At 43.9% G+C, this 26,232-nt stretch overlaps 2 protein-coding genes and 1 pseudogene across 13 annotated transcripts in view; 1 reads left to right on the top strand and 2 right to left on the bottom strand.

Annotated features, from left to right (window-relative positions):
• Positions 1-15,748, bottom strand: part of USP45 (ubiquitin specific peptidase 45) — a 67,282-nt gene extending 51,534 nt beyond the window's left edge. For 4 of the 12 annotated variants that reach the window (XM_008263309.5, XM_051854465.3, XM_089332829.1 and 1 more), the window contains exons 1-4: positions 15,623-15,748; positions 9,342-9,451; positions 3,458-3,627; positions 1,291-1,394 (exon numbers count right to left, since the gene is read on the bottom strand). In XM_008263309.5, coding sequence (XP_008261531.1) covers positions 1,291-1,394; positions 3,458-3,627; positions 9,342-9,441 — 374 coding nt within the window. In that variant the 5' untranslated portion in view covers positions 9,442-9,451; positions 15,623-15,748. Of the gene's footprint in view, positions 1-1,290; positions 1,395-3,457; positions 3,628-5,409; positions 5,533-9,341; positions 9,452-15,622 lie in introns of those variants that run through there. The other 8 variants (XM_051854464.3, XM_089332828.1, XM_089332830.1 and 5 more) reach the window with 4 other exon arrangements.
• LOC127493252 (protein Churchill pseudogene) lies at positions 12,612-13,058 on the bottom strand (annotated as a pseudogene).
• Positions 15,749-19,404: 3,656 nt separating the features above from the next.
• Positions 19,405-25,794, top strand: LOC103349855 (thiosulfate sulfurtransferase like domain containing 3). The gene is made up of 4 exons (XM_008263313.5): positions 19,405-19,569; positions 23,925-24,098; positions 24,192-24,351; positions 25,641-25,794. Exons 1-4 carry the CDS (start codon positions 19,497-19,499, stop codon positions 25,708-25,710), a joined length of 477 nt encoding a protein of 158 aa, XP_008261535.1. The 5' UTR covers positions 19,405-19,496; the 3' UTR covers positions 25,711-25,794.
• Positions 25,795-26,232: the final 438 nt, after the last annotated feature.

Raw genomic sequence — 26,232 nt, 5'->3', positions numbered from 1 at the left:
AAAAAACCTAGGGGGGCAACATTGTAGTAAAGTGGGTTAAGCTGCAGCTTACAATGCCTGCATCGCATATGGGTGCCAGTTCCAGCTGCTCTGCCCCCTATCCAGCTTCCTGCTAATGTGCCTGGGAAAGCAGCAAAAGGTGGTCCAAGTGCTTGAGCCCCTGCATCCACATGGGATATTCAGATAAAGCTCCTGGTTTTGGCATAGTCATGGCCTGGCCATGTTTGAATCATCTTGGGGGTAAACCAGCAGATGGAAGATCGCTCGCTCTCTCTCTCTCTCTCTTTCTAACTCTGCCTTTCAAAAAAATAAATCAATCTTTAAAAAAAAAAAAAGAAAGAAAACTAAAAGACTCCTGATAATTCATTCAAGGAACCCTAGAAGTCTACAGATTCCACTTAGAAAATTATTGTTGTAGCACAGTGAGTTAAACCACCGCCTGCGATGCCAGAATCCCATATCAGAGCTCCAATTCAGGTTCTGGCTGTTCCATTCCCAATCCAGTGCCTGGGAAAGCAGTGGAGGATGACCCAACTACTTGAGCTCCTGCCACCCATGTGGGAGACCCGGATGGAGTTTCAGCCTTTGGCCCGACCCAGCCTTTGAAGTTCTGGCCACTTCAGCAGTGAACCAGCAAATGGAAGATACATCTGTCTGTCTCTCCCTGTATTTCAAACAAACAGATCTTTTTTCAAGAGAAAATTATTGGTGTAAAATACTGAAAAATCATTTCAATACAGCGTTCACTTACATAATTGAAATAATGCAGTATACTAATAGGAACCTAGGGCACTGAAAGATGTTAGAAGCTGCATTTTTACATTGTAATAATACAAAAGTAAATGATACTCAGTTTCCTTCCTCCACATAAGGAACTGGATTACGCTCCCAATCAGCAGTTAAGTAGCAGGAATCACCACAGAAGGTTACACCAACTACTAATCGCCAGGCTTTCCCATCCCCCTTCAGAGAAGCACCAAACCACTTGACTTCTTACTGTACCTTCCTTCTCTAGAACTCTGGAATTAGCAAGTTCATTACATAAACCCTAAAAAGAATTTTCTTTACAGTTAAAAAAACTTAGAGAAAAGTAAGGAAATAACAATTTTTTCCCTCTAATTTAGATTTTGTACTCACGGGTAATGCTGATTTTCTTAAATTATTTCACAGATCATGTTTAAGCTAAAAAAAGCATAAACTGGTAGAACATCTTTCAATAGTTCATCTTGTAAAGCTCAAGAAACCTATTTTTCTTGGGATAGACAGAAGCAGCAAAACTATTTAACTTACCATATAATCCATGTGCTCAGACTAATTACAATGCAATGAGGCTCTGGTCCAGAACTCTTGAAGTGCTTCAGAGAATGCTGGCTTTCCGAGTTTTTACCACAGCCCTGATGATGAGGAGAATGCTATTTGTATGATTTACATATAAGGTTAATGAAAACTTAAAGCATACTCAACTTACACTGAAAATGTTTTGTTATTAATTCCAAGTGAGAGGAAAGTTTCAGAAAGCAATATAGCATTAGATTTATCTCAATAAATTTAAGCTCCTGCAAAAAATCTAACTTGCTTTTTGTGATACAGTATTTTCCTGAGCCAGTTATGCACAAAGGTAATTTCTCTATCACTTAAAAACATGCATGTGTGGGACAAGAAGCAGCCTGGTAGGCCAGTAGTGCCTCTCCCCTAAATGCACATTTTCCCAACCTGTGAACACCTCCATCCCCAACCCATGGAGAACAAGTGAGACACAGGCCAAGCACGCCGGTTTTCCTCAGTAGATAATGAAATACAATTCTGGTTAATGTGACATGGGGAAAAGTCAAGTCTACTGCATATTTTTGGGGAAGTTTCACATATTTTTAAAAGGAACACAAGCAAGGGGGCATCCTCTTTCCCCTCTTTTATCAGCTATATGGGTTGCTGTGTAACAAACAATGCCCGAAGCATTCCTAGCCATTCTGAAAACCAAGAAGCTGAGGAAAGCGCAGCAGAAAAATGTAAGAAAACTCAATTTTGAATGTTTACTCGCTACAGTTTACTAGCGCTGGAGTGGCCCTACCACTGAATTTCTATCTCAGATAACAGAGATTTAGTCCTCTTATTTATTTTTTAAATTTTTATTTAATGAATGCATTTTTACGTAGATACAACTTGAGGAATATAGTGGTTCTTTCCCCCATATCCCCCTCCCCCCTACTCTCATCCCACCTCCCATTTTCTCTCCCATCTCCTTCTTCATTGTGGATTATTTTTAGTATGACTTTATATATAGAGGACCAACTCTATGCTAATCACAGAATTCAACAACTTGCCCCCACACCCACACACAACATAAAGAGTACAGTTTGGGGAGAGAATTTGCAGTCGGTTCTTATATTACAGTTCAATAAGGACAGAGGTCCTACCTGGGGAGTAAGTGCACAGTGTCTACTGTTGTTCCTTTAACAATTAACACTTTTTTATGATGTCAGTGATCATCTGAGGCTCTTGTCATGGGCTGTCTAGGCTATGGAAGCCTTTTGTGGCCATAGACTCCGTCGGTATTTGGATACGGCCATAAACAAAGTAGATGTTCTCTTCTCCCTTCTGAGAAGAGTGTCTTCTTTGATGACCCTTTCTTTCTTCTGGGGTATCACAGAGATCCTCCGTGTATACTCCTCTTATTTAAACACACACACACACACACACACTTCTAATTTCAAGAGGAAACTCCTTTTCTCTAGACATCAATAACTTTTGGGATTTAAGGTAAATTATTGGGGCCAACACTCTGGCGTAGTAAGCTAAGCCTCCACCAATGGCACCAGCAACCCATATAGGCGCCAGTTAACATCCTGGCTGCTCCTATTCTGATCCAGCTCTCTGCTTGTGGCCTGGGAAAACAGTAGAAGATGGCCCACGTGTTTGGGTCCTGGAACCCACACAGGAGATCCAGAAGAAGCTCCTGCATCCTGGTTTCAGATCTGCTCAGCTCCAGCTATTGCAGCCATTTGGGGAGTGAACCAGCTGATAGAAGACCTTTTCCTCTATCTTTCCCTCTGTCTGTAACTCTACTTCTCAAGTAAATAAATGAAAATCTTAAAAAAAAAAAGATAATTTTGCAGAAAAAAAGCAAAATACTTCTTTTTGATAGAGAACAAAAATGAACCTGAAAGGTAGATCCATTTTCTAAGCAAATTCACAAGGCAAAGATAGGTCCATATATGGGAACTACTACAAGTAGATTGGACTCTCTTTCAAAGTAATTATAAACCACACACAATTACTTTCTGGACATAGCATACTTGTTGCTTTACCTGAAACCTTGCTAAGTTCATTCTTGGGGAATTTCAAGCTAATTATGGAATAAATTTATCTTAAGTTGCACATGTGACTAATAGCCCAAATCACAGGAAGCACTTAAGAAAATATTCAAGACAAACTCACCCATAAGTAACACTTTTCTTACCTGAAAACCACACTTGAGGCACAACCAAATATCAGAAGGAAGTACCGGCTGTCCGTCAAAGAATCTCCTTTCTTTCAAACATTCTGAGCAAACTGACCACAGATTCTCAGCCACTGCCCGCTTCACATGATTCACACTGACAGCATGACTCACATGCTGGCAAGTTAAACCTATTGAATAAGAGAAAAACGTCAAAGTGTCAACATTTTATTTGTTAAGCTAAAGTGCTACCGTTGGTAAATAAAAGTCAATAGCATTAAAATGGTATTGGGGCAGGCAGTGGCCTAATAGTTAAGATGCTGCTCGAGAGGCAGGTGTTGCAGTGCAGAGGGTTACACTGTCACTTGGGACACCTGCATCCCACATCACAGTGCCTGGTTTGAGTCCCAGCAACTCCACATCAAATCCAGCTCCCCGCTAATGTGCCTGGGAAGCAGCAGATGATGGCTCAAGTACTTGAGTTCCTGCCACCCATGTAGGAGACCCAGATGGAGTTTCTGGCTCTGGGCTGTGGCATGGCCAGATCCTGGCTGTTGTGGCCACTTGGGGGGTGAACCAGTGAATGGAAGATTCTCTCTCTCTCCCTCCTTCTTGTCTCTCCATCTCTACTGCTCTCTCTCTGGCATTCTACTTTCAAATAAATAAATCTTTAAAAGAAAAAAAAAAAAGATGCTACTTGTGATGTCTACATCTCATATCAGAGTGCCTGGGTTTGAGTCCCAGTTCCACTTGGGATTCCAGGTGCCTGCTAATGCAGACCCTAGGAGTCATCAAGTGATGACAAGTCCCACCACAGGTGGGAGACCTGGATTGATTTCCTAGATTCCAGCTTCAGCCTGGCTCAGCCCCAGTAAACAGCAGATGAGATATCTCTACCTGTCTATCGCTTACACGCTCTCTCGCTCGCTCTCTCTCTAGCCCCTCAAATAAATAGTTTTTAAAAATACTCAGGGTTCTCCTTACTGAATATTCCCATGTAACACATTATTTTGCCTGGTCCCTAATGATCCTTTGCAACAACTTCCCACTGTGTGCACTGTATGGAGACAAATAGCTATAATTAAGCAAATATATTTTTAAGTTTTCAAATAATGCCACTTTCTTCCAAGGGGGCACAATTAATACTTCCATTTCTCCCAAATACCTGAATAATTTCTCCACTTCAGGTATCCTTAACATTAAAACTACAGCTACCTGCCAAAAACAAACAAAGAAGAGCTACTTGAAGAGGAAAACAGCAGCATGTATATTTCAACTTTTCTCTACTTCCCTTTCAAAATGTAAAGCATTCTGTTTTGCCTACTATTAACTACAGAGAGGCTAAGACTGAGAATGTGAGTCCTGACAAGTTATTAATAATAAAATGTAATTTCATGGGCCAGCGCCATGGCTCACGAGGCTAGTCCTCTGCCTGCAGCACCGGCACCCAGGGTTCTAGTCCCAGTTGCTCCTCTTCCAGTCCAACTCTCTGCTGTGGCCCAGGAAGGCAGTGGAGGATGGCCGAAGTGCTTGGCCCCTGCATCCGCATGGGAGACCAGGAAGAAGCACCTGGCTCCTGGCTTCGGATCGGCGCAGCGCACCAGCTGTAATGGCCATTTGGGGGCTGAACCAACGGAAGGAAGACCTTTCTCTCTGTCTCTCTCTCTCACTGTCTAACTCTGCCTGTCAAAAAAAAAAAAAAAAAGTAATTTCAACATGCAAGTCTTCTAAAACTTCTGATCTTACATCAAGAGCTATCAACACAGACCTAAAAAGAGCAATTCTTAAGTTGATACGTTTCAAAAGCAAGGAGCCATGCCATTAAAGAAAGTGCTGAGGGCAGGCAGTTAGCCTAATTACTATGATACCAGTTAAGATGCCACAGACCACATCAGAGTGCCTGGGGTCAATTCCTGGCTTCAGCCCCATCCTGTTTCCCACCAATGGAGATCAAGGAAGTAGGAACCACCTACTTGGGAGATGTGGATTGAGCTCCTGGATCGTAGCTCAGCCACAGCCCAGCCTCAGCCACTGAAGGCATCTGAGGAGTGGGACAGCAAACAAGAATGCTCTCACGTGTGTGCTCTCCTTCTCTCTCATTCATGCTCGCTCACTCTCTCTTCTCCCTCTCTCTCTCATTCTTTCTCTCTCTGCCCCTCAAGCAAAAATTTTTTAAAATTCACAATCTCAGGGCCAGCACTGTGGCACAGTAGGGTAGGTCACCACCAGTGACACTGGCATCCTCTATTGGAGCACCAGTTCAAGCGCTGCCTACTCTGCTTCCAATCCAGCTAATGTGCCTGGGAAAGCAGCAGAAAATGGGCCCCTGACACCCATGCAGGAGACCAGGATGGAGTTCCTGGCTCCTGGCTTTGGCCTGGTCCAGCCTCAGCCATTGTAGCCATTTCAAATGAATAATTTCTTTTAAAAAATATAAAATTCAGAATCTCCAAGTTTTCCACTTTAAACTGTGGGGAGCAGGGTCTGTCACCCGCAACATGGCGAAATAAGTACTGCGACTACCGAGACTAGACTAGACCACTGAGACTATTAAGACTAACTCTATGCATCTGATCTCCCATCATATGGCGCTTAGAGAGAGTAAACAAATCTTACACAGCTGCTTCGCTAATTAGCTGATTCCTGACCCAACCCCTTAAAAGGGGGAGAGAGACAACATGTGCGGCCGCCGTGCCTCCCTGAGAGAGTCGATCGGAGAGCTTGCCGGTGCCGCTCCTCCATGAAAGCCGGGGAGGACGGAGGAAAGAGAACAGCGTCCGGTGCCGCTCCTCCACGGAGGCGGGGAGCGATATTAAACATTAATAAAACTTCAGAAGGAAGTCTCCCAATTTGTAAATGGTGAAAGTCAGCACTTCCTTCTCCTCCCATAAATTATCAAAAGGCACCAAGAACAGGAAACAAAGATTCATTTTCAGAGAACCAGTAGATAGCTGAAGCCCCCAAGTCATAAAGCAGAGAGAATACTGCCACTGTAGGTTTTACTAAAAACAATTGCTTCCTTTTTTTTTTTTTTTAAGACAGAGAGAGAGAGAGAAAGGGAGAGAGAGGTCTTCCATCCACTGGCTCAGTCCCCAGATGGCCACAACAACTTGAGCTAAGCCGATCAGAAGTCAGGAGCCAAGAGCTTCTTCCGGGTCTCCAACTTGGGTGCAGGAGCCCAAGGACTTGGGTAATTTTCCACTGCCTTCCCAGGTACATTACAGGGAGCTGGATAGGAAGTGGAGCAGCTGGGACATGAACCAGCACTCATAAGGGATGCCAGCACCACAGGCCAGGGCTTTAACACACTGCACCACAGATTCAGCCCCAACAATTGCTTCCTAAATATAGAACCCGAGTCTCTGCTGTAACAAAACCTCATTTTTAAAAAAAATTAATATTATTTTTTAAGATTTATTTATTTATTTATTTATTTGAAAAGCAGTTACAGACAGAGAGGAAGAGACAGCCATCACTGGGTCACTTTCCAAAAGGCTATGATGGCTGGAGCTGAGCTGTGTTGGGCAGAAGCTGGGAACAAAGAGCTTTCTCTGGTCTCCTATATGGGTAGCAGGAGCCCAAACACCTGGGCCATCGTCTGCTACTTTCCCAGGGATGTTACCAGTGGAGCAGCCAGAACCTGAACTGAAGCCTATATGGGATGCCAGCATTTCAGGCAGAGGCTTAACCCACTGTGCCACAAAATTGGCCTCCACAATCTAATTTTAAGCAGAAGCAAGCAACGGAATTTCTTGTTCACTAAGTGAGTGAGAGATAAAAATGCAAATAAAATATTCTTCTAGGTTTTCAGGAAGCAGTGTTATCTCTACGGTAATTGGAAAGAAGAGATACTCTAGATTATGAAAGAATCCAGAGCTGCAGAACCCCATTGACTAGAAAACTTGGCTAAATGAACTCAAACTCTAGCAGGTCTCCACAAGGCTCTGGCTGGTTCATTTTTCTTATACAAATATTGTAAAACCAGCTGGTCTAAGAAAAGCAACCCTACATCAAAGAATGAGCAATCAGAGAAATTTTAGCCACAAACTCTGCTAAGATAATGTCGCTGTTCCCTCAGAGGGTGGTTCTATGACCTCCAGGGTACTAAAATCTCTGAATGCTCAAGTCCCATAAGTAAAAGAGTAGTATTTGCCTGTAATGTCTGCAGAGCCTCATTTAAGATTTATTTATTTTATTTGAAAGGCAGACTTACAGAGAGGCAGAAAGAGAAAGAGAGAGAGAGAGAGAGAGAGAGAGAGAGAGAGAGAGGTGCTTCCTCCAGTTCTCCCATGAAGGGCCATCTTCTACTGCTTTCCCAGGCCATAGAGAGAGTTGGATCAGAAGTGGAGTAGCCGGGTCTTGAACCAGTGCCCATAAGGGATGCTGGCAGTGCAGGCAGCAACTTTACCCGCTACGCCACAGAGCCAGTCCCTGTATATATTAAATTATGCCTGAATTACTTATAATACCTTATACCATGTAAATGTTACGTAAAAAAAAGAAAAAAATGCTATGTAAATTGTTGCTATATTTTATTCTTTAGGGAATAATGGCAGAAAAAAAGAGAGAGAGAGAAATCTGTATACTTTCAGTATAGATATAATTTTTGCCCAAAATACTTTCAATCTGTGGATTTGGAACCTGAAGATACAGAACCTGCAGGTATAGGGGGTGGAGGAGAGAGTAACTGTATAAAAAAAAGAAAGGAAGGAAATGGGAAAAAAAGGCAGAATAATCACTGTTATTACACAAAAACACAAAAAAACAGCAAGTGTTCTAGGACAGGATGGCAAATAATAGGAAGTGATAGGCAGAGCTAAGGAAAGAAGTGGAACAAAAACAAATCCATAAATATAACTGCAGAGACAGACAACGTGGTACAGCAGGTTAAGGCACAACTTCAGGCACCTGCATCCCACATGGGAGTGCTGGTTCCAGTCCTGGCAGCTACTCCACTTCTAGTTTCCTGCTAATACATCCTGGAGGGCAGCGGATGATGGCTCAAGTGCTTGGGCACTGCCACATGTATGAGACACCTAGAGTTCTGGGCTTCTGCCTTTGGCCTGGCCCAGCCTGGCTATTTGGGGCATTTGAGGAGTGAACAAGTGGATAGAAGATCTCTCTCTCTCCTTCTCTCTCTCTGTCGCTCCCCCTTTCTTTGTCACTCTTTCAAGCAGATAAAAAAAATAAATTTAAAAAAACATTTAAAAATTAATAAAACCATAAATATGAAGACTAAATTTGAAAGACTATAAAGTGAAATGGATACTGCTACAAATATATTAAGGATTAAAAATAGCAAGCAGAATGAAAAGGAAATAGGAGTCCTAGAAGATCTGAGAAAAAATGATTACCATGGAAGACAGGCAATGGGAATTAACATAACAATCATAATCTCTGAAGAAAAGGTATTAACAGAATACAACAAACATTTAAAGATATAATTCAGACTTTCTTCAATACAGGAAACTAAACTACCCTGAAAAATTATGCAAGTTAACTTTTAACAATGGAAATGATATATTAAAGACATCATTTTAAATGGAATGCTGAGCTGGCATGGAAGCAAGGAAAATCATCAGAGGCCAAAACCAAGGCATGAGGCTAAAGAGAAAGGCAACCCTGAGACGAACAGCTCTGACCAGTCCTCTGTCAGCTTCTGGTGGCCTGGAGGTTCTGCTAGGCCATGAGGAAGGACAAAACAAACAAACATAGCAATCCCAACTTTGTAGACTAAACAACATTCCAATAAAAATCCCAACACGAATTTCTGGAACCACACAAGCAGACTCTAAAGCTTGGTAGAAAACAATGAAAAATAAAAGTACGAGATTTATTTGTTAAAAGCATATATTATTATTTCTGTGTCTCAATACCATTTGGGATGTCAGAAATTACAATTTACCAGCAATGTCATCTGAAGAGTCCTCATCACGAGGTACAGTGGGCCTTTTACTTCTTTTGGCTTTCTCAGGTAACACCTTGGACGGATCTTTCACCCGCATCTGTTATCTACTGAAAAGGTTGAAGAAAAAAATGAATATGCTTTAATCTTTAAAGCTAAAATTTTATATATTTTATTTAATGCATAGCAAATCTGAAATGACTTCTATTTCACTTCGTTTCTGAAAAATTTTTAAATTATTTTCTTATTAATTTGAGAGGAAGGGTGGGAAGAAGAGATAGAGAGAGAGAGAGAAAGAGAGAGAATCTGTATTCCCAAATACCCATAATGGCTGGGGCTGGCCCAGGCTGAAGACAGGGAGCTGGATCAGGATGAAGCTGGGGGCTTAGAACTTAATCCAGGTGTGCCAAGTGGTTGGCAGGAATGTATGGACTTAAGTTACTATTGCTGTCCCCAGGGTCTGTATCAGCAGGAAGCTGGAGTCAGGAGTCAGAGCTGGGTACGGAACCTAGGTACTCCAATTTGGGATGCAGTCATCTAAACCATTAAGCTCAACACCTACCTGACATCAATTTAAATTGGTCTAGTAAATCAGCAGAGGAAAAAGTTGGGAACATCAGGAAAATTTTGTTAAGCCTATATTCCACTAGTACATTCTATTTGACTTACCAGCTGCCTTGTTACAAACCAAATGATTTGTGTCCTCCCAAAATTCCTATGTTGAAATCTAATCCCAATGTGGTAGTATCTGCAGGTGGAGACTCTGGGAGGGCATTAGGTTATGGGGTGGAGTCCTCATGAATACAATTAGTATTTTTTTTTTTTTTGACAGGCAGAGTTAGACAGTGAGAGAGAGAGACAGAGAGAAAGGTCTTCCTTCCGTTGGTTCAGCCCCCAAATGGCCATTACAGCTGGTGCGCTGCGCCGATCCGAAGCCAGGAGCCAGGTGCTTCTTCCTGGTCTCCCATGCGGATGCAGGGGCCAAGCACTTCGGCCATCCTCCACTGCCTTCCTGGGCCACACAGAGAGCTGGACTGGAAGAGGAGCAACCAGGACTAGAACCTGGCGCCCATATGCGATGCTGGCGCCACAGGCGCAGGATTAACCAAGTGAGCTACGGTTCCCGACACGATTAGTACCCTTAGAGGAGACCAGCGAGCTAGCCTTCAACTATGTGAGGATGCAAGAAGACGGCCATCTACAAACCAGGAAGAGTGCCATCAACATGCACCAGATCTACAGGCAGTTTCATCTTAGACTGCCGGGCCCCAAGTGCTATAAGAAATAAACATCTGTGGTTCAAGTTTATACTAATTTGATATAAGGGCCTGAACTATGACATACCTTCTACATACATAAAATTCAGGTGAATAATGGAAAAATGGAAGTTTTGGTCAACGGAATAAGTGCTGTTTCTCTCAACCCACTAACTAGAGACAGCAGGAACTAGAAGAGCCACACTGGCCCAAGGATGGAAGCCATAATCCAAGCACAATAAAACCACGCTACCTGTGCTGAACTATGGAGAATTGGTAAAATAAATAAATAAAAGTTTTAAAATCTTTTATCTTTTTAAGCTACTGCATCTTTTATCTTTTCCCCTGCAACTTTTTATTATGAAACAATTTAAAAATTCCCAAAAGTTGAAAGATAAAAATATAATGAACACCTATATACTACCAAGGTGTCACATATATTAATATTTTGCTATCTGGTATTTATCTAAATATGATGGGTGTATAGAGAGCTGTATACATGTGTGAGTACATTTTTTTCTTTTTTGGCTGAACTGTGAAAGTTGTAAAGATCATTATATTTCATCCTAAAATATTTCAGCATTTTATCTCTAAACAACAGACATTCTTCACTACTTCATTTTCATACCTGATAAATGAACAATTCTCTAACATCATCACATATTCCATCAAATTCTAATCCCCCTAGTGGACCCCAAAGCGTATACTATTTCTTGAATAAGGTTCAGCCTAGCCTTATACTTTATGTTGATTATGTCTCTTTAGTACCTTTAAATCTAGAACAGCTCTTTCAAGCTTTTACTTGCCAAAGACTTTGGCTTTTTTAAGCAATCAGGCCAGTGTATGTAAGTCACCTTGAGGATCTCGTTAAAATGGGGATTCCAATACCTGAGAGCCTGCCTGAAGATCAAGCTCCTAACTGATCCTATTGCTGGAGGTCCACAGAACACACTTTCAATAGCAACCATGCATAGTGGCCCGTATGGAATGTGTCTGTTTCTTCACAGTGCTATTTACTTCTAGCTCTTTTTTTTATAAATAAAAAAGTTAGGGCTGGCGCTGTGGCATAGTGGGTAAAGCTGCCGCCTGCAGCGCCAGCATCCCATATGGGCACAGGCTGCCCCACTTCTGATCCAGCTCTCTCTTGTGGCCTGGGAAAGCAGTAGAAGATGGCCCAAGTGCTTGGGCCCCTGAACCCACATGGGAGACCCAGAAGAAGCTCCTAGCTCCTGGTTTTGGATCAGCACAGCTCCGGCCATTGAGATAATTGGAGAGTGAACCACCAGTGGATGGAAGACCTCTCTCTCTCTCTGATTCTCCTTCTCTGTGTAACTCATTCAAATAAATAAATAAATATTTAAAAATATATAAATAAAAATTTAAAAAGTTAATTCTAAATATTTTAGCACACATTAAGCATTTTGTTTTTTTCACTATATTTTGGAGTCTTACTTCAAGTACCTATTCTAATTCCTACTGAATACTATCCTGTTTGGGGTCTCAGCTCCATTCCAATTTTTATGATTGCTCATTTACTTTTTCCCACCAATACTACTTTATTTTATTGCTCAAATTGTTTGACCAACCACAAACAATTAAATTCAATTAATTAGTATGCCATGTCTCATATTTAGATAGTTTTGGTGACTGGAGGCCTTCAATTGGCTCCTCTCTCTGACACACCACCAATCACTGTCATCTTTTAGCATTTCTTTTCTTTTTTTTTTTTCGTGGTACAAAATGCTCCAGACTCAGATTCATCTTGTGTACTTCCTGCTCAAGTCCTAGAATCAGCCATCATTCCAAGGAGCCCTGACTCCTTTCTGAGAACCTGAGACCTAGGCAGTAGTGCACTTCCATTCTAGGTATTCTCTGGCTGTGCAACTGCCCACAAGGAAGTCTTTCTCTGGCTGCACTGAGGGGAAGTGGAGACTTCAGCAGGGAAGCTCAGCTCCAGAGAGCAGCAAGCCCTCAAAGTACTTTTTCTCACCAAAAAATAGGTAAGTCTAAGAAGAGGAAAAAAAAAAAAAACATGCAAAGGATTTTCATTATAAACTAGCTAAGACAAACCAGTACATTTGCTGTACTGTAAATCAACCCAACACAGTTACAACAAAACTGCAGAAAGATCCTTAGAATAACAAGGTCATTTGTCAGGGATCACCAGGGAGAATACTGACAGAACCGTCAGCTTTCCACAACATGCACAGCATGGTGTACTCCCGAAATTCATCTATGATAGTGAAGATACACTATTACATGACGACAGTTCTTACACAGATGATCACAGGTAACTATCTCTTCTCCATCTTCCTCTTTCAAGGATTTGTTTGTGATCAGCATAAAATCCCGCTTAACTGCACACTGCACAACCTGCCTAGTTCGGCGAGAAAGATCCACTCTTCAGACAAGTGTCACCCAGATTGGGATGTATCTTCTCCACACAGTCCCACACATCGTGGCGCCGTCAACAGGGAACGCCCTGTAGCACTCCCACTCGTTTACTTTTTAACAGTCAAGTTCAGGAATTCAGCACTAAATTCCAAATCTGGATTTTTGTCATTCCATGTTTCAGATAAGGGAACTTTCAAGACTGCCATTTTAAAAAGCCATTTTTTAAAGTCTGACTACAGAATTGAGCTGCAGCAAATTAGAGCTTCAGGAGTTGCAGATATATAAAGCCTCTGACTCCCTGATCATTTCATCTCTTCCTACCTTTCCCCTCCAAACTCCATCATCTACGTGCCCCCATGGTTCTATAGCACACAGTCAGTAATTCAAGTGCAGTATTTCCTTTTCTAATCATACTCCCCAGTCCCCCCAGCTTGCTTAATCAGCCACTCATATTTTCCTTTCCTGTGTAGGCTGACATTCACTTACCAAAAACTATCAAGTTTTCTACTTTGCTAAGGCAAAAGAGAGATGATCAAATGGTAAATCTGATCTACCACAAATTTACAAACTTGCCTCCATCAATTTTAAATTTGATGTCCAGAAAAGAGACAGGTATAACTAATAGATTATAGGGAAAATGGCCCATAAGAAACTGGCCACATTTCTCCCTTACAGGACAGTTACAATCTCCAAAAAGATAAGCATAAACATACAGATAATGTTGGTGAAATAACAGATAGAACCAGGCATTTGACTTAGACTCTGTGAACAACCTGTGCATTTTTTTTCAAAAACACTGACTGAGATCTAATGGCAACATAGAAGCAATTTCCAAAGATTTTTCTGATGTACATATGTAATACATCTAAACCTACAGCCTCATTTGATACAGTAACCTACAATTTAGCAATCATTTATATGTGCAGTTTTCTTTGCCAATTTCTATTTACGGGGAAAAAAAGAGAACAAATTAAAGGCCAATTATTAGAGTGTTTAAAACGTTCAACAGAATTGTGTCTGGGGGACAGCACTGTGGCATAGCAGGCCAAGCCTCTGCCTATGGCACCGGTATCCCATATGGGCGCAGGCTCGTATCCCGGCTGCTCCACTTCCAATTCAGCTCTCTGCTATGGCCTGGGAAAGCAGTGGAAGATGGCGCAAGTGCTTGGGCCCCTGCACCCATGTGGGAGAACCAGAAGAACCCCTTGCTCCCAGCTATGGATCCACTCAGCTCTGGTGTTTGAGGCCATTTGGGGAATGAACCAACTGATGGAGGATCTGTCTCTCCCTCTGTATGTAACTCTGCCTCTCCAATAAATACATAAATCTTTAAAAAAAAAAAAAAACAACACCTGTGTCTGGAGTTCTCCAAGACTTCTCCACATTTTGAGATTTGCTAGGTTTCACAGGACTCAGCAGACATTGTACTCATAGATATCATTTAGTACAGCAGTAGAACAGACAGAGAGCCTGATCTAACAAAGAAAGGCCAGGTCTGGGGAAATTTTGTGCCAATTCCTTGAGCTCTCCCTCCCACGAGGAGTTAAACAGAAGGCTTTCTTCACCAACCAAGAAAACTCAACACCAGGTAAGTAATCCTGCGTCCCACGGAAGCCCATTAAAGACTTGGTGCCCAGTATTTGCATGGAAGGTGGTAAATCCGGCACAAAAATTACTTTTCCACATAAACCACGTTGCCCCGGGTGGGAATCCTCCCAAGGTCCAAGCTCCCAGACGCCTACAAGGCACCCAAGGACAGCAGTCTCAGGCCTGCTATGCCAACTCCTAACAGCACAAATAAGGTCTGACCGCGGCGTTTTCCAAACATCAAACAACGGTTTTCAACTGCAGCATTACCTAACGACTGGTTTTTATCCCTAATGTGGGATGTGAGTTATTTAGAAAGTTTTGTTTTTAAACAGGCTAAGCAAACGAAAGCTCACTTTAAAAAAAAAATCTTCCCTACTGTTGGGCACTTTCCGGGATCTGAGGCAAGGAAAGAGATACATTTAGACACTAGGCTCAGAAACGAACAGCACTTAGCGTTAAGCTTTGTATCACGCTGTTTGAAGCACTTCGATCGGCATTAACCCACCGAACCTTCACCAGCACTTCATGAAATGGACTACTACCATTTCCCCCGTCTTACGCTAGAAACTGAGTTAGGTGAAGCGGCTTGCACAGGTGCCGGGGTCAGGAAGCGGTGGATGGGGATGGGGACCCCGACGGGCCGACCCCAGCTCGCCTAAGCCACGAGGCTGCCAGAACCCGTGCTTTGACACGCTTCCTCCAGCCGCCAACAAACGCCCGAAGCGGGGAGGGAACCTGCGCCCGCAGCACAGCACGCGGCGGCGGGGACGCAAGGATGCCCGCCCCGGTCACGGCGAGGCGGGCCCGACCCCTCCCCGGCGGCCACGCTCCCGCCGCCGCCGCCGTGACACCAAGCCCCCAACCCCCGCCCCGCACTGCTCTCACGCGGCCCCAATGACCGCCGGCGGCCCAGGATTCAGGAGCGCGAGACAGCCTCATGGGGTGCCTCGCTCCCCGCCCCGCCCACCCACAAGGGGGCGTGGGTAGCGCCAGCCAAGACCCAGAAACTGCTGCAACCCCACCGCTACGGTCTTCACTCACCCCGCCCGGCCGGGCCGCCGCGTCTACAACCAGGTGGGACTGCGCCTGCGCGGCTGTACGGCGGGCGGGCAGAGGCGGGGCCTCCGGGGCCGGCGGAGGTTCGCGTGCGCCCGGCTCTGGCCACGCGCCCCGGGTGGGGACGGGCGCGGCCGGTGGGAAGGGCGGGGCCGTCCCGGATGGCGCCTGCGTCCTGAACGTCCGCGGAGCCGGCCGGCCCTTGCTCATCCTCAAGTAGCTGTGGACTCTCAGTTGGATTGGGACGGTGGCCTGGCGTGAGCCGCTGGAGTCTTGCGGAAGTTCGCTGTAGGACAGCCTCTGACTTCCCTCGGTCACTTCTCTGGACACCTGGCGTTCATCACCTCTAGCTCTATTTCCTTACTGTTCTGGAACCTGCCGGGTCGATTACTGACTAGACTGCATGTCTCTGGGACCAACACTTTTTGCTCTTTCGAAAGCATCGGGTGAAGCGTGACTCATTCAACCCAAGTGCAGTTTCCCTGTTCATACTGTGGTTTATGAAAGTATTCAGACTGAGGATGCCACCCGAAGAATACTCGGATCTTCAGTATGAGATTGAAGCAGTCCAGTGGGGCTGGGCGTCTGTGGGCCCCTCAGACATGGGTAGAATGTCCCTCACTAGCAGACTGCCAGCTGTGGCTGCAAAGCTTGTCTCCAGACTGAATGGCATCGCCCCCAGTGATAGCTTCCTGCTGCTAGTGTGACCTCCCGGCTTTAACTCCCACCTTCAGGGTGGTTGCAGTCTTTCACCCAGAGCTGGCAGAGCAGGGGGCTGGGCCTCTAAGGAGACCCTTGCTAGCTCCCTGAGCCCCCAGCCAACCAATGGACAGTATGTGAAACCCCTGTCCAGTGGGCATCCCCACGGAATGACCCAATAGAAAAAACAGTAATGCCTTAAAAACCCAGGTCACTTCCTCAAAGCCAGTGTCCCGCTCCGGAGCTCTGCCTGCTCTCCTCTCAGATCAGATGCTTTTTCTGTTGCTTGCCAATCAAATGAGTTTCTTTTCTGTCCAATAGAAGTGTCTGCCTCTTTGTAAGTTGTTTCCTGGCATTTTATTCCTATACTAAGCTGAGGAAAAGAACCGGAAACTCACTCCTGCAACCACCCTCCCCTCTGTCACTGGTAACAATGATGACTTTTTAATAATTCAAAGTCCATAAAATAAGTTGAACTATAGATTATGTTTGAAAATATATAACTGTAAATTATGTCGCTGGTAAAGAACTCTGAAGTGGCTTATTAACTTCTAAAGTATTGAAAAATAATTTAAAAGCATGATTAATGAAATTCTCAGGAATACATCTCAATAATGCCATTTAAAAATTAATATTCTGATTTTTAAAAAATATTTGAGAGGTAGTGTTAGAAAAAGAGGGAGAGAGGCCGGCGCCGCGGCTCACTAGGCTAATCCTCCGCCTAGCGGCGCCGGCACACCGGGTTCTAGTCCCGGTCGGGGCGCGGATTCTGTCCCGGTTGCCCCTCTTCCAGGCCAGCTCTCTGCTGTGGCCAGGGAGTGCAGTGGAGGATGGCCCAGGTGCTTGGGCCCTGCACCCCATGGGAGACCAGGAAAAGCACCTGGCTTCTGGCTCTTGCCATCGGATCAGCGCGGTGTGCCGGCCGCGGCGGCCATTGGAGGGTGAACCAACGGCAAAGGAAGACCTTTCTCTCTGTCTCTCTCTCTCACTGTCCACTCTGCCTGTCAAAAAAAAAAAAAAAAAAAAAAAAAAAAAGAGGGAGAGACAGAGAGGAAGGTCTTCCATCTGCTGGTTCACTCTTCAAATGGCTGAAAAGGCCAGAGCTGAGCTGATCTGAAGCCAGGAGCCAGGAGCTTCTTCGTGGTCTCCCACATTGGTGTAGGACCCCAAGCACTTGGGCCATCTTTCTCTGCTTTCCCAGGCCATAGTAGAGAGCTGGATTTGAACAGGAACAGCCAGGACTCAAACTGGTGCCCAAATGGGATACTGGTGCTGCAGGCAGAGTCTTAGCCTACTACACCACAACATTGGCCCCAATATTCTGATTTCAATCTGAATAAATTTGGAGTTAAATATAGCTTCCTTTATACCGGGGAACTAAATTGAGAATGAGCTAAAGGTGAAATAATGAGAGGCTGGTGTTGAGGCCTGTGGGTTAAGCCTGCGACCTCAGCATCTTATATGAGATTGGAGTCCTGGCTGTTCCACTTCTGTTCCAGCTCCCCCCTAACATGCTTGGGAAAGCAGCCAAAGAAGGCAAGTGCTTAGGCCCCTGCCTGGCCCATCCCTGGCCATTGCTGCCATTTGGGGAGTGAACCAGAGGATGGAAGACCTATTTCTCTCTGTCTGTAACCCTGCCTTTCAAATAAATAAATAAATCTTAATAACTCTTTTAAATAAATTAATCAAATCTTAATAAATATAAATATGATTTATTTATTTGAAAAGCAAAGTTACAAAGAAAAGGAAGAGACAGTTTAAATAAATACACATATTTATTAATATAAAATTAATAAATATAAAAATATAAATTAATAAATAGTGCTCCCATCCCCAAAGATGTCCCTGAAATCTGAGACCATGTCAACTTGCCTGGCAAAAGGCAGATGTGATTAGATTAGGTATTTTGAGATCAGATTCTCCTGGGTTGTCTCAGTTTTGATATAGAGAGATTTATTTATTTATTTTAAGGGTGATACCAGACTACATGGGAGCAATTCTCTATCTTTTTTTTAAATTTATTTTTTATTTATTTGAAAAGCAGAGTTACAGAGAGGCAGAGGTGGAGGGGGAGAGAGACAGAGAGAGAGAGGGAGTCTTCTGTCGGCTGGTTCACTTCCCAAATGGCCATAACAGCCTGTGCAGAGGCTGTCCTAAGCCAGGAGCTTCTTCCGGGGCTCCCATGTGCATACAAGGGTTCAAAGACTTGGCCTTCTTTTACTGCTTTCCCAGGCCATAGCAGAGCGCTGGATCGGAAGTGTAGCAGCAGGGACTCGAACCAGTGCCCATACAGGATGCCGGCGCTGTGGGCAGCGGCTTTTACTGGCTAGGCCGCAGTGCTGGCCCTGATATAGAGATCTGTATAACAGGGAGGTAGGAATACCAGGGAAAAAGAAGGTGACATTGCTACAGAAGCAAGGGGCAGATTCAGAGATGTGTGGCTGCTATGGAGCTGATTTTCAGGATGGAGGAGTTAAGAGCCAGAGAATGCAGGCAGCCACTGGAAGATAGAGAGGGCCACTAAGGAAGTTTTCCTCCGGGAGCCCTCAGAAGGCGCACTGGCTTGCTGATTTATTATTTATTTATTTGAAAAGCAGATTTACAGAGAGAGAGGGAGAAGGACACAGAGATCTTCCATCCACTGGTTCACTCCCCAAAAGGTCACAATGGCAGGGGCTGTTCCAGGCTGAAGCCGGGAGCCAGGAGCTTCTTCTGGGTCTCCCATGTAGGTGCAGGGGCCCAAGCACTTGGGCTATTTTCTGCTGCCTTCCCAGGCACATTAGCAGTGAGCTGGCTCGGAAGAGCAGCAGCTGGAACTGCAACAAGTGCCCACATGAGATGCCGGCATGGCAGGCGGAGGTTTAACCTTCTAAGCCACAGCGCCGGCCTCTTGTCATAGCTTTTAAACTTTGCCTTGCCTAAAAAAATAATAATCAAAACCATAAAAGCATTCATGACCCTGAGTTTCTTCCAAAACGATTTTCAGTTTTAAACCAGGGGAAGCTTTGGTCGAGCAAATTAAGCCTTGCAGCAATGCCGAGTTCGGCCGGTGCTTGGCTGGAGGGCGCTGGAGAGCCGGGAGCAACGCGCCTTGGGTTGGAGAGGAAGAGAGGAAGGAGGAGGAGGAGGAGGAGGAGGAGGAAGTGGTGGGCCAGCGGCGATGGTGCTGCCCCGCCTGCTGCTCGCGACCCCGCGCCGGGCGGTCCTGCAGTCCGTGGAAGCTGCTCTCTGCGGTGAGCTTGGCGGTCCTGGGGAGAAGGGAGAGCGCCCAATCTTGGATCCCGGGCAAGCGGTGGCTTTGGTGGGGGTGCCTGCCTTTTTTTCGACTCCCAGTTAAAGTTCAGACCCATGACTTTGCCTCTGGTTATCTAGCGCCCACTTGGGGTTCTTGTTTCTTCGGAGCCGTGCGATTGGGGCCAGGGGCTGCTCTGGGGGCCGCAGCAGCAGGGGTTTTAATGGAAGTGGTGCTTCACTGAGCGTGGGCTCGTAACCCAGAGGAGCAACCAAGCTGGCCAGTCCTTGCCTGGAGAGGCATATTCACAAGCCTAGCCCTTGCGACCCACCGGAGAGCCGCGCTGTTGGGGTGGCGAGGCAGATACCTAACGTGGTAAAAAAACAAACAAAAAAAGCAACGCCCTTCTGCAAATGAGGGACCTGAGAGGTGAAATAAAAACAAAGCACCGCCCTTCTGCAAATGAGGGACCTGAGAGGTGAAAGCGCCGAATCCAGAACGCAGACCCCTTTTTGCTTTATAAGCTGCCTCTCCTCCAGAATCAACTGCTATCTGGGATGCAGCTCCAGAGGCCCAGGATGACACTGCCCCGTCCCCAGTCCCTCGTTAACTGCTGATCCGTTCTCTGTCATGATGTGCCTTTCTATGCACGCTGCTGTTCCCTTGTACCTTTTACTCGGCAGTCATTTATTGAGCAGTTTCTCGGGGAGATGGAAGCAAATCATCACCGTACACAGCCCAGTCCAGTGAGACTGCAATGGAAAGAACAGCTGACTCCCCGATCTGCAGGAAGCATTACAGATAGGTGCTTTATGCAGTTTAAAAGTATTGAGAGAATTACATGTTATATTTTTGTTACAGTAAAACCATCAGTGAAGCACAGCCTGTCTCTATATATCTTGTCCAGCCCACTCTCTTTCCTAGATAAGCTTTGGTGCACTTTTTTTTTTTTTTAAGATTTATTTATTTATTTGAAAAGCAGAATTACAGAGAGGTAGAGAGAGAGAGGTCTTCCAACCACTGGTTCACTCCCTAAATGGCCGCAATGGCTATAGCTGGGCCAGTCTGAAGCCAGGAGCCTGGAGCTTCTTCCAGGTCTCCCACATGGATGCAGGGACCCAGGGACTTGGACCATTCTCCACTGCTTTCCCAGGCACATCAGCAGGGAGCTGCATTGGAAGTAGAGCAGCTAGGACTTGAACCAGCACCCATGTGGGATGCCCGCACTGCAGGCTGCAGCTTTACCTGCTACACCACAGCACCGGCCCCTTGGTACACATTCTTCTAAACATTTTGTCTAACTAAAAATCCATGTAAAATACTACATATACGAATGTGATGTGCGCAGATTTTTCTGTAATTTTGTCTCCTTTGGGTTTTCAAAAGCTTTCTGTGAAAGTACATGTCAACTTTTAACTGCTACATTTATCCCATTGTAAGGAAGAGGGCACCATAGTTTATTTAACTAGCTGAACACTTTGATTCTCAAATGTTCTTGCTATTGTAATAAATAGTTCTTCAAGAACTACCACTGTGCATGCTGCTTTGCATATGTGTACAAGTATTTTACTAGATACACAGACATGGAAGTGTTAAAAGGGAGGTGACAAGTGACATTTAACTGGGCCTTACAGAGTGCACGTGTTCCAAGCAGATTTGAGGCAGGTGGACAAGACAGGATTTGAACCTAGGCTTACCTAACTTTACGATCCTTCCTCTTCCCACCGTGAAAATGTATTTAAAGCATACATATACTTTTGATTTAGCAGGAGGGTAGGGCAATTGGAGTGGAAAGGGCAGAGGTTTGGTAAACCATGCTGGCAAGGAGGGCTGAAGGGCCTAGAACAGTCTAAGGAAGTTGGACAGTGCTGTATGCAGTATCCTAGAGTTAGGTTTACCTATGTAAAAATAGCAAAAATACCAAAGTAGGAGGTTACTCAAAGGTTAGACTCAAAAGGTGAACATCAGCAGCAGGCATTTGGCAGTAGTAGTTAAGACCCTGTTTGGGATGCCTGCAGCCCCTATCAGGGTGGCCAGGTTTGAGAAACTCCACTCTCATTTAGGTTTGGTCTGTATTACTCTTGATAATCCCTTATGAGACCCACACATTATCCATCACACATTACACATTATCTGTAAATCCCAAATAGCCAGTTCCTCTTCAGCGAGGGAATAGGTGTTTTTCTGGTTGAGCATCAGATCGTGTGGCTGACTGACAAGTAGAGGCCATGACCCATAAAAAGCACACTCTCTAGCTCTAAAGAATTAGTGTGTAGTGGTGCATACCAAGAGAGGTTTGGGGGGAACACATGCTTCCCTCCAGCTTTTGTCACTGAATGGAAAGACAAGAAACCCAGTCTTTTTATTTTTTCTTTCTTTTTTTTTACATCTTTATTTACTACTATTTGAAAGGCATAGACAGAAGAAGGACACAAAGATCTTCCACCCTCTGGCTCACTCCCCAGCTGCCCACAGCAGCCAGGGCTGGACCCGGCTGAAGCCGGGAGCTGGGAACTCCGTCCACGTCGTACGTTGGTAGCAGGGACCCTAGTACTTGGTTCATCATTGCTGCCTCCCAAGGTGAGCGTTTACAGGAAGTGGGAATCAGAAGCGAAGCAGTACTTAAACCCAAGCACTGACGTGGGATGCAGGTGCTATAACCCCTTCACGAAAACCCAACAAATTCAGTCTTCACTGAGTATCTCCTGCTTCTCCCAATTTCCCAATAGGAGTATAGCTAAATTATAGAAAGTTAAATGTCAGCTTGTTGACTCTATAAGAAGAACAATTATGTTTCCCAACAGCTAAGTGTCAGAATCTTGAGTTTAACATAATGTATAAAATTACCATGGTTTTCAGTTCCTAGGAATAAGAAGTAATAATAAATGTGAATTCAGCCTGCTGGCTCTGGATAGTATTAGGATTCACAAAACAGCTAGTTGAATGAAAAATTCCTTAAGTCCAGGTGTTTGCTTTTATTTTTATTTGCATTTTTAAAAGTTTTATTTATTTATTTGAAAGGCAGAATTACAGAGAGGCAGAGGTGTAGAGATAGTCTTCCATCCACTGGTTCACTCCCCAAATGGCTGCAACAGAGAAAGCTGGGCTGATCCAAAGCCAGGAGCCAGGAACCTCTGAGTCTCCCACATGGGTGCAGGGGCCGAAGGACTTGAGCCACCTTCTACTACTTTCCCAGGCCGTAACAGAGAGCTGGATCAGAAGTGGAGCAGCTGGAAACTTGAACCAGTGCCCAAAGGGGATGCTGGCAGTGCAGATGGCAGCTTTACCCGCTATGCCACAGGCCAATTTGCATTTATTTTAATTATTTAAAAAGACTTATTTGAAAGATGTCAATGAACAGCCAGGTGAAACACTGCATATCACTAGTGTGAGGTCTGCAGGGGTCTTAAGTGCAGAAGCTTCCGTCCTTGTGAAGTTGGGGTACCCCATTCTAACAAATGAGCATTTATTCACCAACTCATAATGCTCTCTGATACCCGCAGGTTAGGGAGTTTTATGGAAGCTTTGTCATGTAAGCATGTAAGCATGACTGATTACTTTATTTAAAATGATCTCTTTATATCTATCTATCTATCTATCTATCTATCTATCTATCTATCTATCTATCTATCTTCTATTTGAAAGCAGAGTTACCAAGAGAGACTGCTTCCATCTTCTGTTTTACTTCCCAAATGGCTTATTAAACAGCCAGGGCTGGGCCAGGCCAAAGTCAGGAGCCAGGAACTCCATCTATGTCTCCCACATAGGCGGCAGGAACCCAAGTACTTTGGCCATCACCTGCTGCCTCCCAGGCTCATTAACAGGAAGCTGGATGGGAAGTGAGGGAATCAGGACTCAAACTGGCACTCAGATTTGGGATTTGGGTGTCACAAGCAGAAGTTAAACCTGCTAAACCACAATGCCTGCCAACATATAATCAACGATAAACTCTATCTCCAGCTCTTTAACACTCTCTGGAGGATGAAGGATGGAGCTGAATATTCCAAGAACTGATCATGACCTTGTCTTTCTGGAGACTAGCCCTCAACTTCAAGCTATCCAGGAGCCCACCTACTCACTGCAGTAGAATAAAAGATTCCATCACCCCAGAAATTCCAAGGGATTTAGGAGCTCTGTGTCAGGAATTAGAAGCAGAGACCAAGGATATATTACTTATTATTTTACACTGCAGCATACACACATGGAATTCATAGTTTTTTTTTTTTTTTAAAGCAAAAACAAAACAAAAAAATCAACTATAGTTAGCTAACTGAAACTGGGGAGAAAATTCTTAACCTACTCTTTCCAGCTATGGTGTCACTGTGAAGTTGCCTAAATTGTTGGATTTTTTTCTAGGTTTGAAGACAATAAAGGGAAGTTGCCACAATTTTTGTACTGTTGTTTCTAAAGATGTCACTTACAAGGAACTAAAAAGCTTGCTAAATTCCAAAAACATTATGTTAATTGATGTTAGAGAGACATGGGAAATTCGTGAGTATGGAAAAATCCCTGGGTCTGTCAATATACCACGTAAGTGACATATATCTTAAGCTTATTAATAAATATTTATTTTCAGTAATTTACTGGATTTAAAATTTGTTGAAATTATTAATTTTCTTTCAGTGGATGAGGTAGGTGAAGCTCTTCAGATGAACCCAAGAGACTTCAAAGAGAAGTACAATGAAGTAAAGCCATCCAAATCTGACAATCTAGTGTTTTCTTGTTTAGCTGGAGTAAGAAGCAAGAAGGCTCTGGACACAGCAATATCTTTGGGCTTTAACAGGTGTGTAGAGGAAGGGAAAAATAGATTCAAGAAAGGGTATTTTAATGTTTCATATATTCATTTAAGTAGACATTGTTACTACTCTATTCAGGAATTTTTATTAATTACTGCTAGTAAAGACATTATAATAAGACTAAGAGGTGTACACTAAACTGATCTTCTGTAAAAAAAAAAAAAAAAAAAAGAAAAAAAAAGAAATTATCAATTCCCAACTTGACTCTCACTGGGATTAAACATGACAATAGGTCTGATCTGATTTCATCATCATTTTAAAAAAAATCATCTATTATTTTTCACTTTATGTCTCTGTGTGGGAGCAAACTGTTGAAATCCTTACTTAAGGTATACTAAGCTGATCTTCTGTATATTAAGATAATCGAAAATGAATCTTGATGTGAATGGAAGGGGAGAGGGAGTGGGAAAGGGGAGGGTTGTGGGTGGGAGGGACGGTATGGGGGGGGGAAGCCATTGTAATCCATGAGTTGTACTTTGGAAATTTATATTCATTAAATAAAAGATAAAAAAAAAAAAACAAAAAACAACAAAAAAAAAAGACTAAGAGGTTCTATCTTTTCTCTCTCTCTATATATATATATATATACACATATATAATTTATTTGAAATTCAGTTACAGAGAGAGCTCGAGCTTCCATCTACTGGTTCATTCCCCAGATGGCCGCAACAGCTGACACTGGGCCAGACTGAAGCTGGGAACTCCTGGGCCTCCCATGTGTGTAGTAGGGGCCCAAGCTCTTGGGCCATCTTCTGCTGCTTTTCTCAGGACATTAGCAGGGAGCTGGACTGGAAGTGGAACAGAAGGATTCAAACTAGTGCCCATCTGAGATGCCAGCATTGTAGGCAGCAGCTTTACCTGCGATGCCACAGCACTGGCCCCAACAACACAGTCTTTTCATAGGCTTAGAATCTAAGTAGCATGGTGAATGGCTACTGCATTATCTCTAAAGTTCCTACCAACCAAGGAAGGGATCTGGCGCAGGGTGAGGTTGCCACTTGGGATGCCTGCATCCCGTATCAGAGCCCTTGGTTCAAGTCCTGGCTCCTACACATCCTATCCACCTTCTTGCTAATACACACTCTGAGGCAGCAGATGATAGCTCAAATAGTTGGGTTCCTGCCACTTAGGTGGGAGACCTGGATGCAGTTCCAGGTGCCAGGTGTTTGTCTCTATGCCTTTCAAATAAAATGAAAATAAAATTATAAGTTCCTGTCAATTTTCTGTTACTATACATCAGGAGAAAATGTTCACATAACTATTTGATTGTTTTCAGTGCTCAACATTATGCTGGAGGATGGAAGGAATGGGAATCCTATGAATTTACAAAGAAACAAGGAAACTGAGTTTTGGAACACCAGTTGGCTCTATCTTTGTATGCATGCAGCTTAGCATAGTGGAATGAACAAAATAAAAACCTAGTCCTGGTACCAGTGGTTAATGGTAAGGGAGTTTTGTGTAAATTAATTACTTTTTGAACCTTTTCTTCAAGTGTGAATTGAGAATGCCACTCCCCTGCTTACTTTCACAGGCCATTGAGGACTGTAATTTGCCATGGATACATAAGGATTGGGTTCCAGGAATTGATTATTAAGTTGTTCATTTAATTCAAGAGTAGTCCAAAAGACCAGGATACTTGTATTACCTAATCACATGTGATAATACATGTTAATGTAATTTCTATTCCTCAAAGACACTACAAAGTAGAACAATAGATTAACAGTCTTGATCTTAAAAATTCATAAATCTAGGATCCAGACACCCAAGGACTTGTGGCAGTGTTGTGACCAGCAAGGTCATGATATAACTTGCAATTTAAAAAACTAGAATTAGCATGAAGATAGAAATCAGAATAGTGGTTGCTTCTG

Source organism: Oryctolagus cuniculus, chromosome 5 (genome assembly GCF_051225735.1).
Source record: "Oryctolagus cuniculus isolate XC-2025 breed Fujian yellow rabbit chromosome 5, ASM5122573v1, whole genome shotgun sequence".
NCBI classification, from domain to species: Eukaryota; Metazoa; Chordata; class Mammalia; order Lagomorpha; family Leporidae; genus Oryctolagus; species Oryctolagus cuniculus.
The sequence above is the reverse complement of the archived record's forward strand: the minus strand, read 5'-3'. Positions and strand labels throughout refer to the sequence as shown.

Excerpts from the sequence above, each read along its gene's own strand:
- LOC103349855 (XM_008263313.5), top strand. The coding sequence starts at position 19,497 with ATGGTGCTGCCCCGCCTGCTGCTCGCGACCCCGCGCCGGGCGGTCCTG. Across the intron at positions 19,570-23,924 it reads CGTGGAAGCTGCTCTCTGCG|GTTTGAAGACAATAAAGGGA; the intron begins GTGAGCTTGGCG and ends ATTTTTTTCTAG. Across the intron at positions 24,099-24,191 it reads TGGGTCTGTCAATATACCAC|TGGATGAGGTAGGTGAAGCT; the intron begins GTAAGTGACATA and ends ATTTTCTTTCAG.